Source organism: Lagenorhynchus albirostris, chromosome 2 (genome assembly GCF_949774975.1).
Source record: "Lagenorhynchus albirostris chromosome 2, mLagAlb1.1, whole genome shotgun sequence".
Lineage (NCBI taxonomy): Eukaryota > Metazoa > Chordata > Mammalia > Artiodactyla > Delphinidae > Lagenorhynchus > Lagenorhynchus albirostris.
Window position 1 is genome coordinate 157,222,959 of NC_083096.1, and position 25,763 is coordinate 157,248,721.

Genomic DNA, 25,763 nt, shown 5'->3' on the forward strand with positions numbered 1-25,763 from the left:
ACAACTCTTCCTGCTTCCCGGGCCCTGATGCCCTCTAGCTCAGAGGCTGAGGAGAAGCTTCTCTATTCTCAGGGACCACCCCCTAAAGTCTCAGTCTCCCAGATCCCCCTTGTTACAGTTTTCTAAATTTGGATCTGCACAGATAATTCTTTCCGTTCCTCCCTGAAGGCAAGCCTCTTGGAATTCAGAAGCAAAAAATGAACTCTGCATTCTGTCGTATCATTTGTTTCCTGGCGTAATGTATGCAGAGTGTCCTAACTACCTGCGCAAGGGAAGGGTGGAGGGACACCAAGGAAAAGATGAAAAACGTATTTCAAAATGTCATCGTCCCGTCGGAGTTTGGGTTTTGTGCTCATTGCTGCAGCCTTTGTTCAAGCCCGCACATACACCGATGTGGGGATCCCAGTTGCTGACTGAGCCCCTCGGAATTCTGAGTGCTCAGGTGGGATGGCATGCCCCCTCCTCTCCCTCCCCTCCAGGCCTTGGAGAGAAGAGTACAGGATGCTCTCTCATTTGGGAGGAGACTCCTGGGAGGAGACTCCCAGGGCTCTGAAGAGAGCTGGGTGGCCTATGGCTTGAAGTACAGTTCTCCTCGGGGGCCACACGAGTGATGTGACATCTCCAGCTCTCAGCTGGATGGGACTTGCAGGAGAGCATCCAGTTCAGTGAGTTCCAGTCTGGCATCCCCAACTGAAGGGTCCCTGAGGGCAGCAGGAGTCCCTTGAGTTCTTATCAGTGTTCCAGAGGGACCCAGAGAAACAGCACATAGTATGTGAAGGTTACCCAAGCTAGCTTGGTCTCCGCTTCAGGCTGGAGTTATACCAACTGCGTGGTGGTCACACTGGCTTGCTCCTTCTGACCACAAGCTCTTATGGCAGTAATGCAAGGCTGTAATGAATAAAAAGGAAGAAATGACTTGATGCAGGTTGTACGGGAGACAAAATCTTATCAGATACAAGGCTCATGTGGATGGAAAATACTAAAAGAAGCTTTCAAGGTGAGAAGGTTGGGAATCACTGATCCAATCCAACTCTGTCATTTTACAGTTGAGGAAACTGAGGTCCACTTTCCTCAGGGGGAAGGTGGAGGCATCTGCCAGGTCCTGTGATTAAGGTAATGGCAGAATGCCAAGATGGTCATCACAGATAGCGACTGCTTGTTGAATCTCACTGTGTGCCAGGCCCTGTGCCAGGGGCTCTACGTGCTCCAGGAGGGCAGAACTGTGGTCTGTTTGGTCCCACTGGATCTCTAGCATCCAGCTCAGTGCTCTGCACATAGCAGGCACTCCATAAATCTTTGTGGAATGAATGAATCATCTCATTTCATCATTACAACAACCCTGGAGGTTTATATTAGTAGCCCCATTTTACAGATGAACAAACAGGCCCAGAGAGGTGAGGTGACTTGCTCAAGGTCGAAGAGCCAGTGAAGAGGAGGGTGGGGATTTGAACTCAGGTCTGTATGCCTGAAACTCCATGATCTTTACTACTGCACTACACTATTCTGCCTCCCAGCCCTCCCGATGCTGGCAACCGGGTAAGATAAGCGGTGCCTCTGCTCACAGTGGTGGTACCCAGCCTGCAGGTGTGGGCCTGGCACTCGGAACTTGCCATACCTTGGGTCTAGGGGCTTGGCCACAAAGAGAAGTCAGAAGTCAGCCAGTAGGAAGGGTTCGCTGGGTTCCAGGAGCCTGAGGAAGCTCCCCAGGGTTGAAGGTCTCCTCCTCTCCTTCTGTAATAGGCAGATCTGCTGGTACATCCTCAAGCAACCATCTCATGCTGTTGTGACAGGCGTCACTTTGTTATGGCAGCACCGTCTGCCAGCATGCCCAGAGTTGGGGAGCCAGCAGGAGAGTATGTCACCGTGTGTGTGTGTGCGTGCGCGCGCGCGCACGTGCACACACACACATGTGTGATGCAGCGGTCTCCTCCTGTTGGTGTCCTGGTGACAGTTTTTCATTTCCTCTGGCTGGCACCTTTCCTTTCTATTCATTACCTCTCCTACTCCTCTCTTTCTCTTCCTCCTCCTCCTCTTTGTTAAAATTCTGTATTTTGAATTGGCTGAGAGCCTCCTGAGGGTGGGGATGGTGGTGTCAGCTCTAAGTGATTCATCTAGCTGATAATTAGAGCTCTGGAAAACCCAACACTCATTCCTGTCAGTCAGGGCTTCCGGAATCCCTAGGCTTTTCACTTTGTCAGAGAGAGGAGCTTGGGGGGCTGGGGCCCGCTTCTTTGTGCCTGACTTTCTGTCCCCCGCTGCATTGAAGCTCGGTAACGGAGAGAAGTATGAGCACTCTTATTCGCCAGGTCCCGTGAAAAGCCCTTTCCACACTCACTGGATCCTCACAGTGATCCCACAAAGTGTTATCCCTATGTTGACAGATGGGGATAACTTGCACACAGTCACTCAGCTTGTAAGGGACACAGCAAGTACTCAAATCCAGCCTTTTTGGAATCTGCCAGACTTGGTTCAAATCACGGCCCTGACATTATTAGCTGTATGTGTCTTTGGACGGTTTACTTCCCCTCTCAGAGCTCTAGCTGCTTCATCTGTGAACAGACTCCTTCACGTTGATGTCTCTAAAGTGCTTAACACAGTGTGTGACATAATACTGGAGCTGTTTCGATTACTACTGTTATTCAGTCCCATCAGCTCAGTGTGCACTAGACATTCAGAGACAAAGAGATGGACACAGGAGGAAGCAGCAAGACTCACACCAACTCTCACGTCCTGGCACTGCCTGTGTGGAGATGACAAATGCGTGCATACACGTAAGTGCCTGGCCACACACCCTAGGAAATCCAGCAGTGTGCACACAGGCTTGGACACAAGTGCCCACATGGATACAGAATGACACAGCTGGAAAGACACCCGGGGGTTAGACAGTCATATGCGGCAAGCACCCTGGCTCACACCTGGGAGACAAAGGAGTGGGTCCATGGTGGCTGTGCTGCCACCACGGAGCCCTTCTAGCTGCTTCTGCATGCCAGCGGAGGGAAGCCAGGCTCTCAGAGGGCCCCAGTGAGTCACCAGCCTGATGCAATCCCTTTAAAGGGCTCATCTGCTGGTGCAAGAAGCTGATTCATGGAGGGCGTGGTTGCTGGAGGAGGAGGAGAAAGGGACCGAAACTGCAGCAGGAGGGGCTGAGGTTAGGTGGCTGGAATCGCTAACAGGAACTCTTCACTGTTAACCTCCCTGGTCGAGACTCTAGGGATCTTCAGACTGAAGCGTGGTTTCTACAAAAGCGAGGGCCCCAAAGGGAAATGAATTGTGAGGGCTATGACAGGAATTCCTATCGTTGATTGAGCCTCACGGCAGCGCTCGCCGCACAAAACTCCAGAAAGAGAGAAATGGGGGTCAAGGAAGAGCCACTTTTCTGAGAAATATACTACAACTGGCCGACCTTTCAACTGCTGCAGACGTCTCCAGACCCGGGAGGGCGAGGGTAGGGCACGCGAGGCTCAGTGGAGTAGGGGCGGGGGCGGTGCCTCCGGCCCCACCTCACCGCAGACATAGCTAAGCAGTAAGTACCGCCCCTTAAGTTCTCTGTGTCCAATAGTTTCCCAGATATCGGCTCGGACCCTACCCTGAACCAATCCTCAATCGGATTCTGGCCTCTTGCCTGAAGGCTTCCGCCCATTGTCAAGATGGCTCCCAATCCCTGCGCCGTGGGCTGTAGATACGAGCAAGGGGCGGGGATGCAGCTCGTCCGGGAGGAGGGGGCGGTGCGTCACTTCCGTTGTCAGGTGGCGGCGCCGCAGCCATGGAGGGAGGCGGCGGCAGCGGCGGCGGAGGCTCGGGCGGCTGCACCGGGAGACGACGGTGAGCGGCTCCCACGCCCCTGGACCGGCCCCGGCCCCCCGGGACGGAGCGCTGAGCAGCCCCGGCTCCGGGCTACGGACTATGGGCGAGCAGCGCTGAGCACCGGGGGAAGGTGAGGGCAGGGGTCCGGGAGCGGGGAGCCGGGCCGGGGGTGCGGGTTGGTGGGGCGGGCCTCAGCGGCTGTAGCGCGGGGACCGGGGTGACAGCCTGAGGCCGTCCGGCTGCGACAGAAATGGCAACAGCGACTGTGCCGTCCTCCGCTGTGGTCTGCCCTTCTCGGGCGGCGGGGGCGGGGGCTCCTGCGCGCCGGGTACCCGGTGGCTGCGGGGAGTCTCGGTCCCACCGCAGCCCTGGGAGGTGGCACTGCCAGCCTTGCCAGGAGTCACTCGGCCAGTCAGTGAAGGCGCCGGATTTGAACCAGCCAGGTTTTTCCCAAGAGACACTCTCTGCCTCTCCACGCTGCCCTCCTGATCCCGAGAGTGACATGAAAGTTGAAACGAGTCCCCAGATAGGACCAGCCCGGGCTTCCTCCAGGAGCCCTCACCCGTTGGCATGGGCACCATCGCTGCTGGGGAATTTTCGAATCCCGGGAGGTGTTCAGGTGCGGGTCAGAGCTCTCTGCTTGCCGGTGCTACGTTTGGCCGGCCTTTTCCAAGGAGAGAGCCTGCTGCTATGGTCACTGATTCACCTGCTGTGCCCTCTCAGGCCCTCCCATTCCCACGCCGCTTGGCACCACCTTCCAGCCAGTAGAGGGGGGCATCGGGATTCCCGACGCCGAGTACTCAGCCACCCCCGCTTCCTAGGTTTGATCCCCGTTTGTTGGCGGAAGGAAGAGATGACAGCCGCCTTCGCTGTCAAGATAGACTTTGCTCTGTATTAAGTCACTGGAGGAAACCGGTTGGCTTTGCTTGGTTTTGAGAGCAGTGAAGAAGAGGGTAGTCACTCTGGGCTGGGCGCCTTCCCTCTTGGCTTAGCTTTGCATGAGATAAGGAAGAGCAGGATATGTAATCGTCAGGCCCAAAGAACCCCTGTTTGTAAACAGTGCTTGTGAGCTGGGCCAGTGCTTGGTGGTCCTGCTGTGCCAGTTGTTTGTCCCTTAGATCTAGACAGAGTGGAGATAGCCCTCGTTCGTTCGTTCATTCATTCATTCATTCCCCACGTGACAGCAGCAATGTCCTTGCCTGGAGAGGCAAGTACCCTATATTATAGAGGTTAAGAGTGGGCTTTGGAGCCAGAATTCCTGAGTTCAAATTCTAGCTCTGCAGCTTTGTAGCTGTGTGACCTTGGGCACATTGTTTAACCTCTCTGTGCCTCAGTGTTCTCAGCTATATAACAGGGGTGATAACATAGAGTTGTTGTGAAGATTTAAAAAGTTAACACATGTAAAACACATAGAACCATGTCTGCCACGTAATAAGAGTTCAGTAAATGTTAGCTATTCTTATTCTTATTTCAAGGAGCTCACAGTCTGGTTAAGGGAGACTGACCTGTGAATGAATAGTTGAAACGTAGTCTTGAAAAACTAGTAACAGCAAGAACAGAGGGCTGTGGGAGCCCAGGGAAGGAAGCTTCTAGCTCAGCCTGAGTTGGGCGGGGTGGGGGGAGGTTTTGGGGAGGCTTGGAAGCAGTGATGATGCTGGAGCTGCGTGTAGAAGGATGGGAAGGCTCAGCCAGGTGAGAACAAAGGGGCAAGGTACTCCACTTAGACATGTCAACTCAAGAGTTTCTCCAGAAACCTCAGATTGTTCAGTATGGTGGTATGAAAGGCAACCTGGTGCCAGGTAAAGCAGTACAGGTTGACAGGGGAATGCCACATTAACAATTTGGGACTTTGTACCAAGGGCAGTGGGGAGCAAGTGAAGAGGTTTTAAACAGAGGAGTGTCGTGATTAGACTTGTGTTTTAGAATGCTCTCTCTGGAGCCTCAGCAGGAGGGAAGGGAGAAGAGAGGAGAGATGAAAGCACTGGAGACCTCTTCAGAGGCTACTGCAGGCCTCTGAGAGAAGAGAGATGGCGTGGGGTGGAGGATCTTTGCCGAGACAGCACTGCATGCAAATGGTGGCAGGTGACAAGCTCCCTGCATTGCCCTGGGCAGCTCTGCCTGCCCCAGAAGTGCCTGGCACTTGTGCCCCTCTCTTCCTGAGATTGCAGGTCACTCGAGCAGCTGGGCTGGTGAGGCTGTCCTCTCAGGTCAGTTGTAAGGTCAGTTGCTCCCTGTGGCTTTTAATTTGGCCTTTTGGGAAAAGGCAGCAGATTGTAGTGGCTAAGAGCCTATTTGGTTCTGCTGTCAGACAGAATCTCAGTTCAGATCCCAGCCCTGCCAGTCAGTAGAGATTACTTATTCTTCGGTTCCCAGCTTTCTCATCTGAGGGCAGTTGTGAGGATTCAGTAAGATGTTGCAGGTTGGGCGTTTAGCACACACTGAGTAAGAAATGCTTGGTAAATGTTAGCTGCTGCTGCAGGCTGCAGGAAAGGACTTCTAAGAATTAGTTGAAGCAGTTAATGGCAACTAAAACTGTGTCCCATTGAGCTGTCAGAAATGTCCTGAGGGATCACAAGACCACAGAATTTTATTGTATTCTCTCCAAAAAAGAAATCTGTGGGGAATTTACCGAGTCTGTATGGGAGCCATGCAGATGATTCAGCTCAGCTCTTTAAAAGAACCATTTTTTAAAATAGAAGTAGGACTGCTGAGGAAAAAAAAAATCATGTTTTAAAGTATACTAGGAGAAAAAGTATTTCGAGTTCGTTCCATGTGTGTCCCTGTTAGTGACCCTAGTCTGTTATTTGAATTAGTACCATCAGGAAGCACACATTGATGTGTGTGGTGACTTAAAATCCGGAACCCCTGTTCCACACACACGAGCTCCCAAGCGTGGCTGAGGATGTGCTGGGTGCCAGGTGCAGAATGAGAATGGCGAGGCACGCCCTGCCCTGGCGGAGCTTGTGGTCTAACAGGGACCAGGCAGGCTTCTAACCAACTGACATTTGCATAGAGTTTGGTGAGTGTCTCATAGGAGTCTGTGCAGCATGTAATGGGAGTGAGATGAAGGAGTGATTCTCCTGGGGGATGGGGAGGTGACTAGGGAGAATTTTGGAGAGCCCTTAGAACCTGAGCTGGATCTTGATGAAAATTGAATCTTGAAGGATGAATAGAGCTTTCTGAGGGTTCATGAAGCACTCCAGGCAGGGGAGCAGCAAGGCACAGGCATGGATGCAGGCTGGTGTGTGTGCACACTGTAGGAACCACAAGAGGTTCTGGCGCAGGGCGTGAAGGGACCTGGCTTTAGGACCTGCTGGAGAGGTAAGCATCAGTGCTAAGATGCTTGAACTTCTTATTGTGTTGGTGATGGGATGCTTTGGTTTAAGGGAGGAAACACCGTTAGACCTGCATCTTGCCAGGAGCCCTCTGGCTGGTGGTGGGGGATGGACTGGGGATAGAACAAGTCTGGAGTCTCTGTAGGAGGCTTTTGCAGTAATCAAAGTAAGGGCTGGTGGGGGCCTGGATCAGGGTAGAGGCAGCTGGGATGCGGAGGAAGGGCATAGATCAGAGCTGTTTTGGGGAAAATCAACTGGACTCCGGGAGTGTTTGGCAGTGATGATTGAGGGAGGAACAATGATGGCAGGTGACCTCGAGCTTCCCGATTTGGCTGACAGAGTGAACGATAGTGCAGATATAGAGACGGCAGAAGATAATGGCCAGTGAAATCCGCCAGCTCCATTCAGTAAGCCCTCTCTCATGGGAGAGGGTCAGTTGCAAAGTCTGTGGCACTCTGTCCAGCTTTGGGCCAGGCTTCTCTCTGGTTTTGCCTGCGTCAGCGCCTGGGAAAAGGGCAGCTTCCCTTCCTTCATCTTCCCCCTGCCCAGATTTGCCCAGGAAGGTGAACTTCTTCAGTATTTCAGAAACTCAAGTGGCTGAGTCTGCAAAACTTCTGTGACTTCCGCAGCCCTCAGATGGCCCTAAAGGGCAGCCCTTCAGTCGGGTGCCGTCCACACTGATTCCGCAAGTGATGGGTCCTGGACAGCAGCATGCCCTCAGGGGAGACATGGCCGTTCCCAGTGCTCCTGGGGAGATCTTATCTAGAAAGAGACCTTGAGGTTGGATTTACTCCAGAGGCTGGGTCAGCCAACTCAGCCCCTCTTCTCCAGAAGGAGAGATGTCTGCCCCAGGCCACCTGGGACTCACTCAGAACCATCAGGGAAGTGAGAGGGAGCTGCCTTTCTGCCCTTATCCCCGTGAGCTCTACGGGAGTGCAGAGCTAGGCCTGAATCAGACTGGGCTGCAGAGAGGGATGTGCTGGTAGATGGGGCTTCAAACAGGCCCTTTGGAATTGGGGAGATTTTTGCAGGATTTGTCCCTGCATTTGTGGTGTAAAGAAAGTAGAAGAGAAAGTGGCCTGAGACAAGGGCATTTCTTCCTCCTCCACCTGCTCAGGTGAGACTGTGGCCTTGAAGGTGGCCCCGGGCCCATAGCAGCCCCACATCTCCTCTCGGGATCTGTAATCAATATCCGAGAAGGGAAAGGGTGGTGTTGCTTGCTTTGATCTACTTACTGTCTTAGAGGTGTTTCCACTCTGTCTCATGCACGTCTGGGTCATTTTTGGCAATATTGTGTCATTGTTTGTGTAATTTATTCAACAGACTCTCTGCTGATGAACTTAGGTTATTTTTGGCCTTTTGCTCTCCAAACAAAGCTGAAGTGACTATCTGCCTATGTGTGGTTTTTCCCACCTCAGGTATCTGCAGGATAAATTCCAAGAGGAGTTGCTGCTTCAAAGAGTATCCTTCATGTTCATTATTTTTAAAGTAATTTCTTGGCCCCCTTTTAATGAACTGGAGAAGCCTGATTTTCCCTCAGCCAGCAAAGATACACTTTTGGGTTGACATCCCTCTTCCCAAGGGGCACTGAGAACCCCAGTGGCGCTCACCCTTTTCTGGCTCTTGGCAGTCTGTCTTGGTGTGAGTTGGGGTTCCCTAGAGCTTACACAGTCCAGCAGTCTACAGGTCTGATGGTTTCAAAGAAACTCTAGTTGTTGGAAAGCACCAGAGAAACTGAGAAGGGCTCTTGTCATTTAGGATGAAGCTGTCCCCTCTACATCTGTTTACAGACCATCACCTACTTGGCCAAAGAGACCAAGGATCTTGTGGCTTTAGGGAGTCCATGACCCAAGTGTCCAGACGGAAGAGAAAGTAGCCTGGACATGGCAGGGGGAACCGGCAAGAGCAGGACTGGTGTGCCTGGCGCCTGTCTTTGGGTTTAGGGCAGAGCTGGTTTGGGGTGTGATCAGGGGATAGCAGGTGCCTCTGGGGAGAGGCTTGGTTAAGCCTCTTGGGAGACCTTGGGACTGGCATAGTCCAAAATCCCGTGGGACTTTTGGAGCCCCACTGCTGGCATTGCCACCTTTGGAAGAGCAGGAATCCTGCCCCTTTTTGTAGTAGACATGGAGCCCCTGGCATTACCACGTTTGTGTGACTTCCATGGCTGTGTTCTCCTCCAACTCCGCTCCCAAGGTGGTCCCTCCTGAAGGAACAGGAAGGAAACCAGCCACAAAAGAAGGATCCCCACCACCTTCCAGGTCCTTTGCTAAGTACTCTGCCACATGTATTGAGGCCTTCTCACAATCTAAGGAAGGAGGGCTTGACTCTGTTTTACAGAGAACCATCGGACACTGAGGGGTTAAGGAACCCTCAGCCAGCAAGGGCAGAGCCGGATTTCCAGCCCACACTCGCGTGACCCTAGAGCCCATGCCATCCCATTCCCCCATCCTGGCCAGGCTCTGGCCCCAGGAAGCCCAGGCCACATGGAATAAAGCCGTAGAGCTGGAAGGGACCTTGACAAAGCTGAAGCAGTCCCTTCTTTTTTCCTAGAAGAATGGAAACTGCCACTGCCTGGAGACAAGTCCTTCCCCTCCTGCCCCGTGAGTAGTAGGTAAGGAGACCTTCAGCCATGTCGCCCAGCACTTAAGGCTCAGATCAGACCTGGCTTCAGAAGCCAGTTCTGCCACTTGCTAGCTGAGTGACCTTGAAGAAATCACTTCCTATCTCCAAACCCAGTTTCCTCCAAAGTAGTAATGAGGATTAAACACAAGGTGTTATTGTCTGTGGCAGGTTCGGCCTGGTGCCTGGCCCGCAGTCAGGACCCAGGGGCTGGCTCCGGTGAGGCCTAGGTGAGCTCTTTGCTGGTGGGCCTGAGTGTCCCGGAAGAGGTGTTATGAACCAGCTTCCAGGTCTCCGGTTTGAACAGTTTGATGGTCTTCCCAGCCTTTATAGAAACTGGGTGGTGAACAGGAAGTTCCTTACAGGCAAGTTTACAAGTTACCTGAGAGAGTTTCAGTGTACCTGGAGTGGTGGTTTGTCCCTTCTGTCCCCCACTCTCCTGATGCAGCCTTGCATCAACATGCAGGCCCACACGTTCGGGGCATTCGCATGCCATACTCCCTCAAGTGTGCCTTCCCTAAGACCAGCCTCCCCTGATTCCATTACCACTCTTAATAATTCTAATGGGCTCAGAAACTTTTTTAGATTTTTCAAAATTATTATAGTAGCCTACAATGAAACAGGTAAACAATATAGAAGAATATAAAATAAAACTCTCCATCTCCTTTGGGCCCCTAGTTCTATTACCTGGAGGTATCCACTGTTAAGTTTCTTCTAGAAATTTCCTATGCATATTCAAGTGTGTGTATAATCATCTTTTTTTTTTTTTACCCAAATGGGATCATCTTATACAAATAGTACTGCAGTTTGCTTTTGCTTTTTCATAAATTTATTTATTTATTTATGGCTGCGTTGGGTCTTCATTGCTGCGCGCAGGCTTTCTCTAGTTGTAGCGAGCGGGGGCTACTCTTCATTGCAGTGCGCGGGCTTCTCATTGTGGTGGCTTCTCTTGTGGAGCACGGGCTCTAGGAGCGCGGGCTTTAGTAGTTGTAGCACGTGGGCTCAGTGGTGGTTTTGGCTTGCGGGCCCTAGAGCACAGGCTTAGTAGTTGTGGTGCACGGGCTCAGTTGCTCTGCGGCTTGTGGGATCTTCCCAGACCAGGGCTCGAACCCGTGTCCCCTGCATTGGCAGCTGGTTTCTTAACTACTGCGCCACCAGGGAAGTCCCCTGCAGTTTGCTTTTTTTAATGTAACGTATCCTAGACACCTTCATCTACCAGCAGGTGTGGGCCTAGTCTTCAAGGCTGCGTAGTAGTCCCCCGTCTGGACGTACCATGATGGAGTGAACCAGTCCTCTCTTGGCGGACATTTAGATTGTTTCCTGTCGGGGGGAGATGTGTGTGCGTTTTGATATTTGTGGTTTTGTCTTTGTGTTTTTTCCTGCTACCCAGGGCTCTCCAGGGACCCTTGTTGAGCACATTCATCTTGGTGAACTTGTGTGAGTGAACCTGGAGGATAAATCCCCAGAACTGGATGTGCTGGGCCCGGGACAAAGGCATTTTCTTCTGCTTTGCTGGCTGTGGTTTCCCCTTGTCTTCTGCACACCTGTGGGGCCTGGCCAGGGGATTCTGAAGCGGTCAAGGCCCCAGGCCCTGCCCCCAGGAGCTCACCCTCTGGAGAGACACAGGCAAGCATGCTCTCACCCACCCCTGAGCAGAGTATGTGTCAGAGGTGGCTCGTGGCTGGCCTCAGCACCTCAGAGCAGGTGAGGCCCTCGTGTGGGTCCACTTGTCTGAACGGCCCACTGAGGGCCACTCAGGTGGCAAAGCCTGCTGTCTGCCTCTGTAATCTCGCCCACCAAGCAGCCACAGCCCGCAGCATTCAGTAAAAGTGCAGAAAGTGAACTGTATTGTTCACTCGCAAGGCTGTGAAATTTAATTGAATTTCATTTTTGATAGAGGCAGTTAAAGAAGGGTAGTTTGCTGGCCCCAATCCAAATTACCTTTCTCACGGGATGATTGTAGTGACTTTGGCTGTTAAAAACCATATAAAGAAGGAGAATCACATGAACCTGGCCCTGGCCCAGACTTTCCCCTCTGTCGCTCTGGAAATCTGAGGCGGAAGGAAGGAAACGTAACATTTACCTAGTGCCTCCCACACGCTGGCTCCCCGCAGTCCTCAGGGAACCCTGGGCAGGTACAACACTGTCCCTCTCCTCTGGGTGAGGACCCCGTGGAGCAGAGAGACACATGTGTAGGACACGAAGGTGCTCTCAGACTCAGACAGCCCTTCTTTAGTCACTTGCTGCTTTCTCCTTGCCTGACTTGGGCCATCTTGGGTGTCAAGAACCTGAATTCGGGACTTCCCTGGTAGTCCAGTGGCTAACGCTCCACGCTCCCAATGCAGGGGGCCCAGCTTCGATCCCTGGTCAGGGAACTAGATCCCACAAGCCGCAACTAAAGTTCTCGCATACCACAACTTAAAAAAAAAAAAAAGATCCCGAGTGCCGCAACTAAGACCCGGTGCAGCCGAATAAATAAGGAAATGTTAAAAACAAAAAGAACCTGAATTCCACGAGGGACCTGTGGCGGGCCTTGTTCCCACTGAGCAAAGCAATAACAGAGCAATAACTGATGGTTTGAGCTGAGGAGGGGTCCCCTTTGTTGCAGGGCAGGCTGGCACGACAGGGGAGGGCTGTCAGTGACTCAGTCTCCCATCATTGCACATGGCAGGAGGCCCCACACACAGAGCTGAGGGACCACCGGGAAGGTCTCCCAGCCAGGGTATTGGCCGCTTCCCCTGGCTACCTCTCTAAATAGGAGATACCAGGGCAGCACAGCCTGAGAAAGAGCTATTAAGTCTGTCCCTTCCTCTTCCAACACCCACACACAGTGACGGATTATTTGTTGTCACATCAGCTGCTTCCGGAGGCCCTTGGGAGGGGTGAGCTAGTGGCAGGGCTGGCGATGCTGCCCTGGATTCTCTCTGCTGGCTCTCAGAAAAGCTGCTGCTGAAGCCCCTTTACCCCATCCCAGGGACTGGTTTCTTACTCTGTTTATCTTTTCCCCAGAGGGGCCTCCAGGTCCACCTCTGTGTGCACAGCCCTGGAGCCAATTCTCCCAGGATCACTCCGGGATACATCCTCCCAGCCCGGGGTCTTCAGGCCCACTCCCCTCCCCGTCTCTCCCCTCAGCCTTCATGGAGGCCACGGAGGAGCCCAGTGGGGCTTGCTCCGGGCAGGGGGTGAAGAGGGACACCACTGATTATGTAATCTCCTTGTGTGTGAATCTTGCCTTCTGGAGGAGACTAGAGTTGGACCTCCGAGCTCTAGATGGGTCTGGTGCGGATGTGCTGAGGGGGAGCAGGCTGGCCACTGGGCCCTCAGTCTGGCCGCCCCTCCCACTTCCCACTGGGCTGAGTCACTTCCTCTCTGGCGCTGCAGGTAGTCTCCCACACACCCAGCACAGCAGCCTTCCGGGGGTGAGGTTCATCCCGGGCAAGAGAGGAGCTCCGGTTAGTAGCAGCCAGTTCACCTGTCACCCCCAGGCAAGCGTTTAGAGAAGGATGTGATGGTATGTATTCCTGACAGATTGGAGCTATACATATCCTGCATTTTAAAATGAACAAAATCATCACTCTGTTTTGGAACAGTGGAGATGACAGCACATGCATGAATCTTTGTCATCAGGGAGTCCTGGCTAAAGCTGAGGGTTTACGAATCCACCTCCCCATCCCCCCAGCATCCATCCTGAGCACGGAAGCCTATGGCTTCCAGTGGGTTCCTAGGGAGATTGCTTGCGGCCTTCAGGCTCCCAGGGAGAGGGTCCATGCCTGCTTCAGGGATGGCTGTCATTCAAACTCAAAGGAAAAGCCCTTAAACAGAGCCGCCTTCTAGCCAGCCAGCAGGAGTAGAAGAGGACAGGCCACAGGCAGCCTCCTCTGGCCCAGTCAGCTGGGCCAGGGCCTCTAGGCTTTGGCTTGTCAGCAAACCAAAAAAAGGGGAAATCTTTACTTTATAAAGTTGTGAGAATTAAAGAAAATCTAGGAAACACTAAGAATGAACGGTTCCTGGCAAGCAGTAGGTGTCCATCAAATGCTAGTTTAAAAGGTATGCACCTGGAGAGACTTGTCACCAGGGAGGTTACCTCAGCAAGGAGTGGGGAACGCTCACCTTTCATCCAGCAGAGACCTCGAGACACCCCTCTTTTACAGATGATGAAACTGAGGCCCACGGAGAGTAAATGACTCAAACAGAGGGTAGGTGACCAGTTCTGGATCGTAAAGCTAGTGAGTGATGGAAGCTGAAGTTTGAACCCAGGCCTACCTGACCCCAGAATCCATCTTGCGCTCCCAACTGGCATTTGGGTAGCTGGTCCATGGTTTGAAACACCTGGTTCCATGGGCTGCGAATTTCTCTTGGTTCCCTGGGTTGACTTTGTGGATGAAGAGCAAGCCTGTAGGGAAGCTGAGCCACTAGTGGCAGCACATACATGTGAGTATTGAGGTGCAGTGAGGGTGGCTCCCCGAGTGCTTGGGTCAGGGAGGGGTGGGGTACACTGCCTTGTGGTCTGGTGGGAGGGGATCTCAGTAACCCAGCCTCTGCGGCACCACAGATCGTCTTGGCTGCATCGTGTGTTGAGATTTCACACCCCCAGTCCCGTCGTTTCTTTCCAGGTGTAGTCAGCTAAATGCATAGCTGGGCCAGAAGGTCTGAGGGAAACGAGTGGCAGGAATTTTTCTGACCAGCAGAAGGACCTTCACACTACAAACCTAGAGTGGCCCAGAGGACCTGTCCCTGGTTTGAGGGACAGGCCAGGCTGTCACTCACACACTCCCACACTTTGCTGCAGGAAAGCAGATTTTTTTGCTGGACTCGCCAGTGAGTGAGGGGTTGGTCCGAGGCTGCAGGCATGCTGCGAATGGGTTTCATTCCTCGGGGAGGTTGCCCTCCCGAAGCCAACACTGTCTAAGCACAACCCCTGGCTATCAGCCCAGAACTGCCCCGCCCCGGGCATCCAGGCATTTCTGACCTGGGACTTTTCCTGGACAGACTATTCCCAGCACCACTGCAGCCCAGTTACCTACAGCTGTGACCCCCTGTCTCTCTGGTCTTGGAGTCTGGCTCCTGTCACAGGCTGGTGGACCATCCGTACTTGCTTCTGGGTCCCGATCCAGCGCCTGGCTTCTCGTTGGGTCCTCTGTGTCCCCTGCCCCAATGTGGGCTTTAGTGCCTTCTGGGTGCAGAACAGACAGTTCTACACTCTCTGTTTTCTCATTCAGCAGTTTGCCAGGCACTGGGTGGGTGCAGGGAAGCAGAGATGAACTGGAGTTGCTCAGCCTGGAGAGTGGTGGGGACAGGGGAGTCAGACAATGGCTACGGCACGGTAGGAGTGGACAGAATGTGCTCTGGGAGCCGGAGGAGAAAAGGACCTGCTGCAGAAGGTGACACCAGTGAGGACTGAGGGAGAAGGACCAGCCAACCAGGGAGAGGAGGTCAGGGCAAGCGTGTTTATGGCGCACTCAGGGAACTGTGAGTCGTTTGGTGTGGCTGGATTTATGGGGCATATAAGGGCAGTGAAGCTGGATAGGTAGCCTGGGTCTGGCCAGGCTCCCTGAGGAGTTTGGGTTTCTTCTTAAAGACCACAGGAAGCAGTGGAGGACCCCCACAGCAGAGACAGATGGAGGTACTGCAGGCCCAGGTCCCCGAGCAGAGGAGAAAGAGTAGCCTGCTGGCATGTTGTCCAGCCCCAGTTCCACAGGCAGCTGAGGTGGGGGTCTTCTGATGGAGTTGCTCCTGCATCCTTCCTGACCAGCCTGGTGAAGAGCAGTGCCCCACCATCTTGCAGCGCGTGCAGAGAGAAACCCTGTGAAGAAGATGCGCTATAGAAAGACGCCACCAGGTGGCAGACCTGGAGATTGCACAGAGACCTCATTTCTTTTTCCCCGCATTCCTTTAGCACAGTGTTCGGCCTGGAGAAAGGGGGGCGTTCAAAACTGAACTCCTGTTCGCGCCAGGCTGGCTCCGCCCAACAAGTATGAGATTCCAAATTTTGCCACTGTGAGCTGTGTACCCACAAGAAATCCCTATGAACCTGTAAATCCGGACAACAGATTCCTCCAGGGTCTTGGGAGCGGTTCCAGCAGGTTGCACTTTCTCTTCTGTCTCCGGGCACCTGAGAGTAAATTGCAAACATCATGACCCTTCACCTCTAAGCACTTTAGCATCTGTCACCTAAGAACAAGGACATTCTTCTGTATAACCACAATGCAGTTTTCAAATTCAGGAAATTTAACGTCGTATTATCTAATATACAGTCCATATTCAGATTCTGCCAATTGTCCAGGAATGTTCTGTATAACTTCTTCCTCCCAGGATCACCCATTTCATTTACTCATCCCGTCTTCAATCTCCGTTAAGTGAGACTAGTTCTTCAGCCTTTCTTTAACTATCTGACATTGATGTTTTTGAAGCATACAGGCCTGTTCTGTTGAATGTCCCTCAATTTTAGTTTGTCTCATGATCAGATTGAGGTTATGCATTTTTGGCAAAAAACAAATAAATAACTGAGGTTGCATCATATCAGGAGTAACACGATGTCAGTTTGTTCTGTTATTAGTGATATAACTTTGATTATTTGGTTAAGGTTGCAGCTTGTTTGGTTTTTTTTTTAATTGAGGTATATTTACACATGGTGAATTTCACAGGTCCTTTAACAGTTCAGTCATTTTGACAAATGCACATACCCAGAGTTGTATCCTTTGATAGTAGAAGTTTTACAGCCCGGTATGTGTGCTCTGTCCGCCTCCCACAATCCTCTGCAAGAGATCCTGGACTAGAGGCACTAGGTCTTAGTTGCAGACTCCTCGCTGCCCCCCAACTTGATCATGGTGAAGGACCCTTTCGGTCTGGCCCCATCATCCTGGACTGTCCCTTACTGCGCCTTGAGTTGATAGTTGCCAGCTGGTGCTCCAGCCTCTGCTCCCCCATAAACCAGTGAACAGAACAAGAGGATGAGATGCTGCGTGCCTCTGCCTGAAAGAACAGGCCCTCCCCTTGACCCGCAAAACAACTGTACTCTGCCCTCCACTACAGAATTATACCTGGTACTGCCCAGCACCCCTCTTCCTCCTCAGCAGCTCAGCCAACCCCCAGGCCTCCTGTCCTCCCCACACCCAGTTGAACATGTTACTCAGGCTGGCCATCAGGCCACCCACCCCCACCCCCACCCCGCCTGTAGTCTCAGGCCAGCAGACAGATGGCAGGTTCAAGGTCTCTTAAGCCTTTAGTCTGGTTACCGTCCTTCTTCTGCCCCCCACCCCGAGTCAGTGCCTAACTATCCCTTTCTCCTTGGGCAGGAAGAAAAATTCAAAGCTACTGTGTTTAGGCTAATAAAAGCACAATTTATCAAATTGTGGCCTATGATATGCCAGTAGGTACTCTTGCTAACCCTTTCGCATGGGTTATCTCACTTAATCCTTAGACCAGCCTTGTAAGGTAGGTGCTGTACTCTTGGTTGTGTAGGTACAGAATAAGTATCTCATCTGAGATCTCATCATTGTTAAGTGATGGTATGGTGCTGGGCTTGCAACCAGGTTTGGCTTACTCCAGAGCCCTTGCTCTGACTCCGAGCTTCCCAGCCAGTATGGGTTATGCAGGTCAAGATGGTGATCCCTTTAGCCCAAGAATGACTGGGCTAAGCAGAGGACAGCCGGTGTCCCCAGGCCTTTCACCCCCAAGTGCTGTACAGATGTTTCTGTCTGTACTGTGGCATGGGAAAGACCGAGACGCATTGCTCTGACCACATTGTTCTGCTGCCTGAGTGTCCTATGGACAGAGACCCCTTTCTACCTCCCTCCTGGGGCCTGGTGCGGGTCTGGCCACACAGACCCTTAACTCCTGTGTGGCAGATAGGACTGAGGCCAGGGATGGGTGGGAGCATCTGTGCTCATTTCCGCGTGCCGGGTGGGCTGGACAGAGGGGCGAGGTCCCTGCCTTCACTACCAGAGATAAAGTCCAGAAGACAGAGGCCTACACAGCTCAGGACCTTTTTACTTGTTTTGTTTTCACAGACCAGGAAACATGGGGGTGGGGATAGGGACTGCTGACAGGGACAGCTTGAATCCTGACACCATCGGCTCAGCCTGACCCTGCAGTGTAGACAAGTCCTTAGGCTCCTAGCAGGCATTAGAAGCTGCTGACAAATCGTGGCTACCAGCTGTGGTGTCATCACACACATAGACAGAAGTAGCGCACCGGGCCAGGGTCTGCTGCTTGCTCCTTGCGGGGACCGCCCTTGCACTCTGCCTGCACTTGTTCGGTTTGCAAGGTCACCCATCTCTCCAGGAACCCCGAGGTTGCAGCAAGAAGCCTACAGCGAGAATGAGTGCAGAACTGTCTGCGCGTGTGTGCAGGCCCCATGCTGCCCCTCGTGTTTGGGGGCTGGGGGCTCACGCTGGCTCTGCGCTTGTGAGTGTCTGCCGCCTGGGCCCGCGCGTCTCCTCCTGTGTGGAGGCCTGTGGGCATGCTTCTGGGTGCGAGTAGTGGGCCCCTCCTTGCCTTGACCAGGCTTCAGACTGAGCCTTCAGTCAGGCTACAGCCAGGCTTTCAGACTGAGCCGGGAATGCCTCAGTACCCTCTCTCTTTGCAGCCCACCTCCTTTGGGGGTTGGTGATATGTCTACCGTGTTGAACCATACCCTGCTATAGGGAGCCCTGCCTAGCTCTGCCCTGCCCAACTGTCCTGTACCCTGTCACACTACAGCACTGGACTGGGCACGATGGGCCTTAGAACCTTATGTGGTGCTGATGGCCCCGCCTTCGTTTCCTTCTGGGAGAGCTGGGCTCACATCGCCCAGCCGCTGTGGGGCAGGATGTGGGGCAGGATGACCTTAACAGCAAACTGACGGGGTAGGGCCGGCATGCTCTCCTCTGGGCATGCTGTGATGGTGGACACAGAGCAGAGGCCCACGACTTGCTCGCCAGGTTGGGCCAAGCAAAGGGAATCTCCTGCTTGCAGGGTGGAGGAGCGCAGCCTGCGGGCGGGGATGCCTCCCTCCTGGCCTCACCCCTCACACCCATTGTTGCCTCACTGAGCCTCCTGTTGAATCCAGGTTCTAAAGAAACTGGCGTTGACTTGGGAGGACAGCACGTGGAATAGTAGCCAGATTTAAAGTTCCAGAGACTTCTAAACCAGGCTTGCTGAGTTCCTGGCAAGCTGAGCTGTGGGTCCAGGAGACACCAGGCAGATGGCTCCCCCTTAGCCAGGCTGGGCCAGGGCTCTTCACCCCAGCCTGAGGACCAGCATCTCTGGAGGGGCCTGGCCCCAAGCCCTTCTGAAACCAGGGTAGCCAGAGCTTCCACATCACAGATCTCACTGGGAAGCCAGGATCCCTCAGAGCAGCCTCCCTGTAGGAGCATCTATGGGCCATTTGAAGGTGTGTCTCTGGAGGGGGACACATCAGGATGGTTTGGGGGGACAGGAGGGACTTGTCTTTGCTCATCCCACCCGCGAGCCCGCAGCAGCTTCCAGTTGCCCAGAGCTGCCTCCTCGCACTGCTTACATCGCCGTCACCAGCTCTGGCGGCGTGAAGGGATGTTCAGGAAGGGAAACAGCCTTGCTGCCACTTCGCCTGCCAGCATCTTTTCCCTCTCCCTGCCCATCTGCTCTCATCCTTCTGTCTGCCTACATTTTGGAGCAACTCCCATGCCATTTGCTTGAGTTGAATCCTTAGTGGGGTGGGTGGGGTCAGGCTGAGCCCCCTCACTGTCTGTGCTGCAGCTGCTCCCGGCAAACTGCTGTCTAGACCATGCCTGTGCGTGGGCACCTAGGCAGCGTCTACACAGGTACGGTGACACCACGTGGTGCTCTCCTAGGAACTGGGAAGAGAGAGGAGTCTTAGCACTCCAGGGAAGGCAGAGAACAGCACCAGAATGGTAATGAAATCAACTGATCTACCAGGGCAGGGCAGCTGCAGCACAGGGCTGCTGACCCAATAGGAACCATCAGCAACTGGAGGGAAGGCGGCCAGCCATTCATAGAGTATCTGCTGGGCCAGGCACTGGGGGTAATGGTTTTATGTAATTTTTTTTCTTTTTTTCTAGTTCTGAGGGATTTTTAGTCTACTAGTGGGGAAAGGACATTAAGCATATAAGCACACAAATAAATACATAATCACAAAATATGGAAAGTGCTATGAATGAAAATTACAGGATACCGAGTGAGACTATGACCCATTGGTGTTGGGAATGTCAAGAAGGCTTCTCTGAGGAAGTGACATTCACATTGAGAAGGATGCGTAGAAGTTAGCCAGGCAAAGAGTGGAAACACTGTTCTAGACACATTACTGCTGAGCTTTTTAGGATTTTTCTAGAAACAGTTGTGTTCTTCCCTGCTTTTGTGTGAATGACTGAATCTACTTCCAGCATGAGCCTCTTTGGCAGAAGTCACAGCTGAGCCTAACCATGGCTTCTGCTCTGTCTGGGGACTGTCAGGGCCTACAGAGTTACCTGATCCTAGTTACTCTCAGGATGAAATCATGGGTCTGCTCCTCGGTGGCACAGCTCTGAAGACAAATTAGGGCTTGATGGGAGTCAAACCTGGTAGATTGGACTAGAAGGGCATCAGGCCATCTCTCCTACTTTCCAGTTCACTGCATGGAGTCAGTCTCCTGGGGTTTAGAATAAGGGCCAGAATGGCAGCATATGAAGTTATAAGCTAACTAGTGAATACACACCTGATATCATAGTAGGGACACCTTCTAGGCATAAGAGCAAAAACAAACTAAAGGAAAAGAAGACTATTTGACTACATAGACATTTAGTCTTTTTTAATTAAAAAAAAGTTAAAAGATTAAGAAAAGCTACATCCTCTGTCAGTTATAGCCTTAATATATAAAGAGCTCCTAAAAAATCACTAAGACTAATACACACAAAGCAGTAAAAAAAATAGAAAAAGAATGTGAACTGGAAATTCATAAAAGAAATAATACATATAGCTAGTAAGCATGTAAAACAAGTCCAACTTCATGAATAATTAAGGAATTATGAAATTAAACAATGATATACTTTTTATTACTCATCAAGTCAGCAGCTTTTAAAAATACTCATTCCTGGTGCAGGTTCTGGGACTTACTCTCCCACACTGCTGATGGTATCAATATATAAATCGGCACAGCCTTCCTGAGAGCAACATGGCAGTGTATGTCACACACCTTTAAAAATGTGTGCCCCATTTGACCCTGTAGTTCCATTTCTCGGAGTTTATCCTGAGGGAGAGAGGCAAGTGTGCCAAGATGTGTGTGCATAACTGCTAATAAAAAATATAAAAAGTGGGAAGAATCTCGATGTCCATGAATAGGGGTGTGGTCTGATAAATCATGCTATCTTCTTACCAAGGAGACTGTAGCTATTTCAAGTGACGCTACAAAAGAATATTGTCGTGCAAGGACGTTAATAATGTGTTTTTTTGTTTTGTTTTTTTACGGCTTTATTGAGATATGTTTCACATACCATAAAATTCACCCTCATAATATATTTTAGGTGGGAGAAAAGGAGGCTTGGAAATGGTATCATAGCGTGGTCTGAATTTTTGTAACAACGAGAACTAAGCATACACACACACACACACACACACACACACACACACACACAGACACACAGGAAAGTCTGCTTGAATATTAAGATTATGGGTACCTTATTTGCTTACTTTTGCATGTCTGTATTTTCTAATGTTTCTGCAGGAAATGCCAATTACTTTCATAAAAAGAAAAAATTATAGAAGCTTAGGGTTCAGTGTTCCCAAGCCCCCTGTGCAAGGGTAAAGTCTACACTCCTGACGTGGCCATCAGGTCCCCTAGATCTGGCCTTTGCTCCCCTCTGTGGGTCACCTATCACCACTCCCTGTACACTCCAGCGACACAGACTACTTGGAGTTAGTTGCTTACGTGCCGTTTCTTACTATGTACGTTTGCTCACCCAGGCCCCTCTGCCTGGAATGACCTTGCCTGTTGCCTGGCCCACTCCAGTATCACCTCCTCAGGGAAGTTTTCCCTGAGCCCCTGCACCCACTGTGGGCCAGAGGCCTTGGGATTGGGCAGCTGGCCTTCCCCGGGCATCCCTATGACCCTCTGCCCTCCGTGTGTGGCGCTCCTCTGTGTATGTGTCTTTCCTCGCCCCACCTCCAGCACACTGCCTTCCCGAGGCGTGAACTGTAGAGAGCTGAAAGGAGCAACTCCTTTTTGTTTTGTTTAAATCCAGGTCTAGAGGTTAACGTCTTCTAGAATCTGGCTCCTGTGTCCCCTTTCCTTTTAGGGGAAAGGGGTATTTGGGGAGAAGGCCTCACTTTGGGAACAGTCGCTCCAGGGCCAGCTGTCTGTCTCAGGGGACCCCAGCTGGCACCTGCACAAAACTCTGTGTCCTTCTGTCTGCATTTGACTGGTCCCTTTGAGGCGAGCCAGCTGCCCACCTCTGTAGCCAGTGCATCCAGCTTGAGCCCCTAATGAATCGCCAGTAAAGGAGCCGTGGTCCTTTGTTATCAAGAACCTTCCACGCTCCTCTGGGAGGGGGAGGAGGTGGCAGCGGCAGCTGTGTGATGCGTCCTCAAGTCAGACTCGCAGGCTGGGTTAGCGTAAGGAAACTCGCTGACTTGCTCAGTGAGAAGGCTCTTTTCTGTCTCGTCTAGAGCCGAGAATGAAGCGGAGAGCATCAGACAGAGGAGCTGGGGAAACGTCGGCCAGGGCGAAGGCTCTAGGAAGTGGGATTTCTGGAAATAATGCAAAGAGAGCTGGACCATTCATCCTGGGTAAGCCTCTGACGGCCGGGTGAGTGGGGTGCCGGGGCAGCACAGTGTGACCTGCAGACACGCAGGGTGCAGCGCCTCGAACACCCCAGCGTGGGAGCCTGACCAACCCTCGGCCACTTTAAATGGAGTCTGTTGATGAGAGGGGAAGGTCGCTCTGCACCAAGAGTTGTTTCTGTTGTAGCCGCGCCAGCCTTAGATTAATGTCAGCTGAGAGATAGACTGCCTCTTCCCCCAGAGAATCCTATGTGTGGCCCCAGGACATCACCCACAGGAAGCAGATAAGCTGCCTTAGAACCCAGGGTACATCGTCCAAGGCACTTCTTGGACCATTCTTGGAGGGCACAGCTAAGTTCACAAAGTGCTTGGTACAGCTGCAAACTTCTTACAGATTTGGCCCCGAAATCCTGTAGAACTGGGTGTTCCCAGTGGTCTGGAGGAGCAGCGGGGCCTTTCTGCATGAAGTTTGAAGCCCAGCAAGTCTAGACTGCATGTGTAGGGTTGCAGCTGAGGACCCCAGCTCTCCTAGCAGCCAGAGACTAGGTGTGACTTTTGCTTTGGGACAGCATCTTGGACTTACGAGTACAGGATAGCTCCAGTTCCAGTCACTCAGCAAACAGTTCATGGAGCCTGCTACCTGCTGGGCCTGTGCTGTTTGTCAGGGACGCAGCAGTGATTAAGACAGACAAGTTCCTGGGGAGTTTCCTGGCGGTCCAGTGGTTGGGGCTCCACGCTTCCACTTCAGGGGGCGCGGGTTTGATCCCTGGTTGGGGAACTACTAAAACCCTGCATGCTGCAGGGTGCGGCCAAAAAAGAGAATTGGGCATTGGGCAGGACAGTTGGTTGGAGACACAGAGAGACACACTCTAAAGCTAAAAATAAAGACCATTAAGTTAAAAAAAAAAAAAAGACAAGTTCCTGCCCTCACAGAACTTAACATTCTAGTTAGAAAAAGAAACCGAGAGTAAACAACATACGAGATCATCATGGGGGTGGGGGGAGGGGTAAGGGCCTTGAAGGAAGTAAACAAGATGGTGTGAGAGGAAGAAGGGTCTAGAGAGAGTGTAGACAAGGAAGGTTCTGTATGAGGAAGTGACAGTTGCTCTGATAGCCAAGGATAAGAAGGAGCAGCCATGTGAAAAGCAGGGGAAAAGCATTCCAGACAGAAGGAACAGCAGGTGCAAAGGCCCAGAAGCAGGGAAGGGCTCAACATCTCAGGAATGAAGAGTCCAGCATAGCTGGAGTATGGTGAGGAGGGGTGAGGAAACGTGATCAGTTGAAAGCTGGACAGGAACCAAATCATGCGAGACCTTGGAGGCCAAAAAGAGGAATTTTGATTGCACGTTAAAAGCAGTGGAGTGCTGTTAAGGGTTTTTAGCAGTGCATTGACACCGTGACATTACCTGATTTATGCTCTGAAAGCTCCGGGTGCTGTCACAGGACATCAAGCCGCGTGCATCTCTAAAAGTACAGAAGTTCCCCAAAGCTGATACGTGGCTGTATCAGACCGCCAGGGGAACCTGTTAAAGGGACAGTTTCCTGGCTCCTCACCCTGGAGTTGCTGATTCAGAGGGCCCAGGTTGCAGCTGGGATCTCTGCTTTAACACATACTCCTCGGTGATTCCAGCACGCGCCCCGTGTTGAGAGCCCCTCTTGAGAAGTGCGCCTGTAAAGGCCAGGTGTACTCAGGCAGCGCGCGCACCGCTCCAGTTTTGGAGGGGAGACCCTGAGCTCGGTGCCCTCCAGGAGAGAAGATCCAGCCAAAAGCCCACGTGGTGGCACAGCGCCCCACGGCGCCATGGTAGACAAGGCTACTGAGAAGTAAGCCAGCGGCTGTCTGTGCCATAGGTCCCCGTCTGGGCAACTCACCAGTGCCAAGCATCGTGCAGTGTTTGGCGAGGAAAGATGGCACGGATGACTTCTATCAGCTGAAGGTAAGTGAGGCACCAGGCGTGAGGGGCTGGGGACCCCCGGGACGTTCTACCAGCCCGGCTTCTCCCTCCTCCCACCTTCTTCTGCACCACTTGTGAACAAGAGCAGTGCACTTCTTCCCGGGGAGCCCTGTCTGTGCTTATGTCATTTTGCTGTCACATTGGGAAAGACCGTTTCACTTCGTCCACGCACGTGTGGGTGTGCGTGTGCCACGGTTGCGTGGGAGGACGTGAAACCCTGCTCCTCCTGTTCTAGTCACTCTGCTTGGAGAAGTAAGGGTTGTGGGGTTTTGTTTTTGTGTGTGTGCCTTCCTGAAGATCCTTACACTTGAGGAGAGGGGCGACCAAGGAATAGAAAGCCAAGAGGAGAGGCAAGGCAAGATGCTGTTGCACACCGAGTACTCCCTGCTCTCCCTCCTCCACACGCAGGATGGGGTGGTTCACCACCACGGGCTCTTCCAGGTGAGTGGCGCCTCTCCCGTCCCCACCCCGGCTGGCACTGCTGGGGCCACATCACAGGACCCCCCAGTCTTCCTGCATGCGGAGTGGCGGGACTTCTGGCGGGTGGCCTGGAGGTCTGGCTGGGCCAGCGAGCTCCTGCTCTGATGGTGGCAGCCTAGCGGGAGTGCACCCGGTTTGCAGCTTGCAGGCTTTCTTTGAAGAGCCGCTTTTCCAAGAAAAGAGGAAAGTATGAAGTTATTTAAAGACACGGGCTCTTTCTAGCTGTGTTGTCAGGAATCAGCCAGGCCAGGGTGGAAGGGAGGGCAATGAAGAAGGATGGGCGCCGGGGCACTGTGGATCTCCACAGTTGCCTTTGGTACCAGTCCTTCTGCCTGCCCAGGCATTTCAGCTTCTCTGGCAAGGGTCCCTGAACCCCATACTCAGATGTTCCAGGTCCGTTAGCAAAGGTGCTGATTGGCGACTGGTACTCTGAAAAGAGCCATGCCCGGGACAGAACTGAAATTGCGTCTCCAGAAATGAAGAACCAGGTTCAGAATGCTGGAGGGTGGGGGAGGGTTCCTGCTGAGGCCCCCGTGGAGCTTCTGCACCGCCCTCAGCCAGATGCGCTGGCCAGGCCCACTCATGCTTGGATGGACCTGGTACGCTAGAGGCAGCCTGGTGTCAGGGAGGGCGCACAGGTTTTGGAGCGGGCAGTCCTGGATTCAGGTGGTGTGACCTCGAACAAGTCACTTCCTAAGCCTCAGATTCCTCATGTGCAAAATGAGAGCAATGATAACCGTGCCTACCACGTATGGTGGTGGGAAGGTGAATGAGAGGGTATAAAGCACCGAGCTGTCCCGGGACATACGTGCTCATCACCGTTGTTATATCAGGCAAT

At 52.6% G+C, this 25,763-nt stretch overlaps 1 protein-coding gene across 15 annotated transcripts in view; it reads left to right on the forward strand.

Annotated features, from left to right (window-relative positions):
• The first annotated feature begins 3,167 nt into the window (after positions 1-3,167).
• The window catches only part of STK40 (serine/threonine kinase 40), a 38,011-nt gene continuing 15,415 nt past the window's right edge, over positions 3,168-25,763 (forward strand). For 2 of the 15 annotated variants that reach the window (XR_009538995.1, XM_060140532.1), the window contains exons 1-4: positions 3,557-3,822; positions 22,377-22,496; positions 24,342-24,427; positions 24,743-24,886. Coding sequence is in view for 14 of the 15 variants with exons in the window: in XM_060140532.1 (XP_059996515.1) it covers positions 3,648-3,822; positions 22,377-22,496; positions 24,342-24,427; positions 24,743-24,886 (525 nt within the window). In the remaining variant the exon portion in view is untranslated. Of the gene's footprint in view, positions 3,524-3,556; positions 3,935-9,689; positions 9,751-9,929; positions 10,128-11,178; positions 11,196-13,139; positions 13,270-19,655; positions 19,762-22,376; positions 22,497-24,341; positions 24,428-24,742; positions 24,887-25,763 lie in introns of those variants that run through there. The other 13 variants (XM_060140537.1, XM_060140541.1, XM_060140543.1 and 10 more) reach the window with 13 other exon arrangements.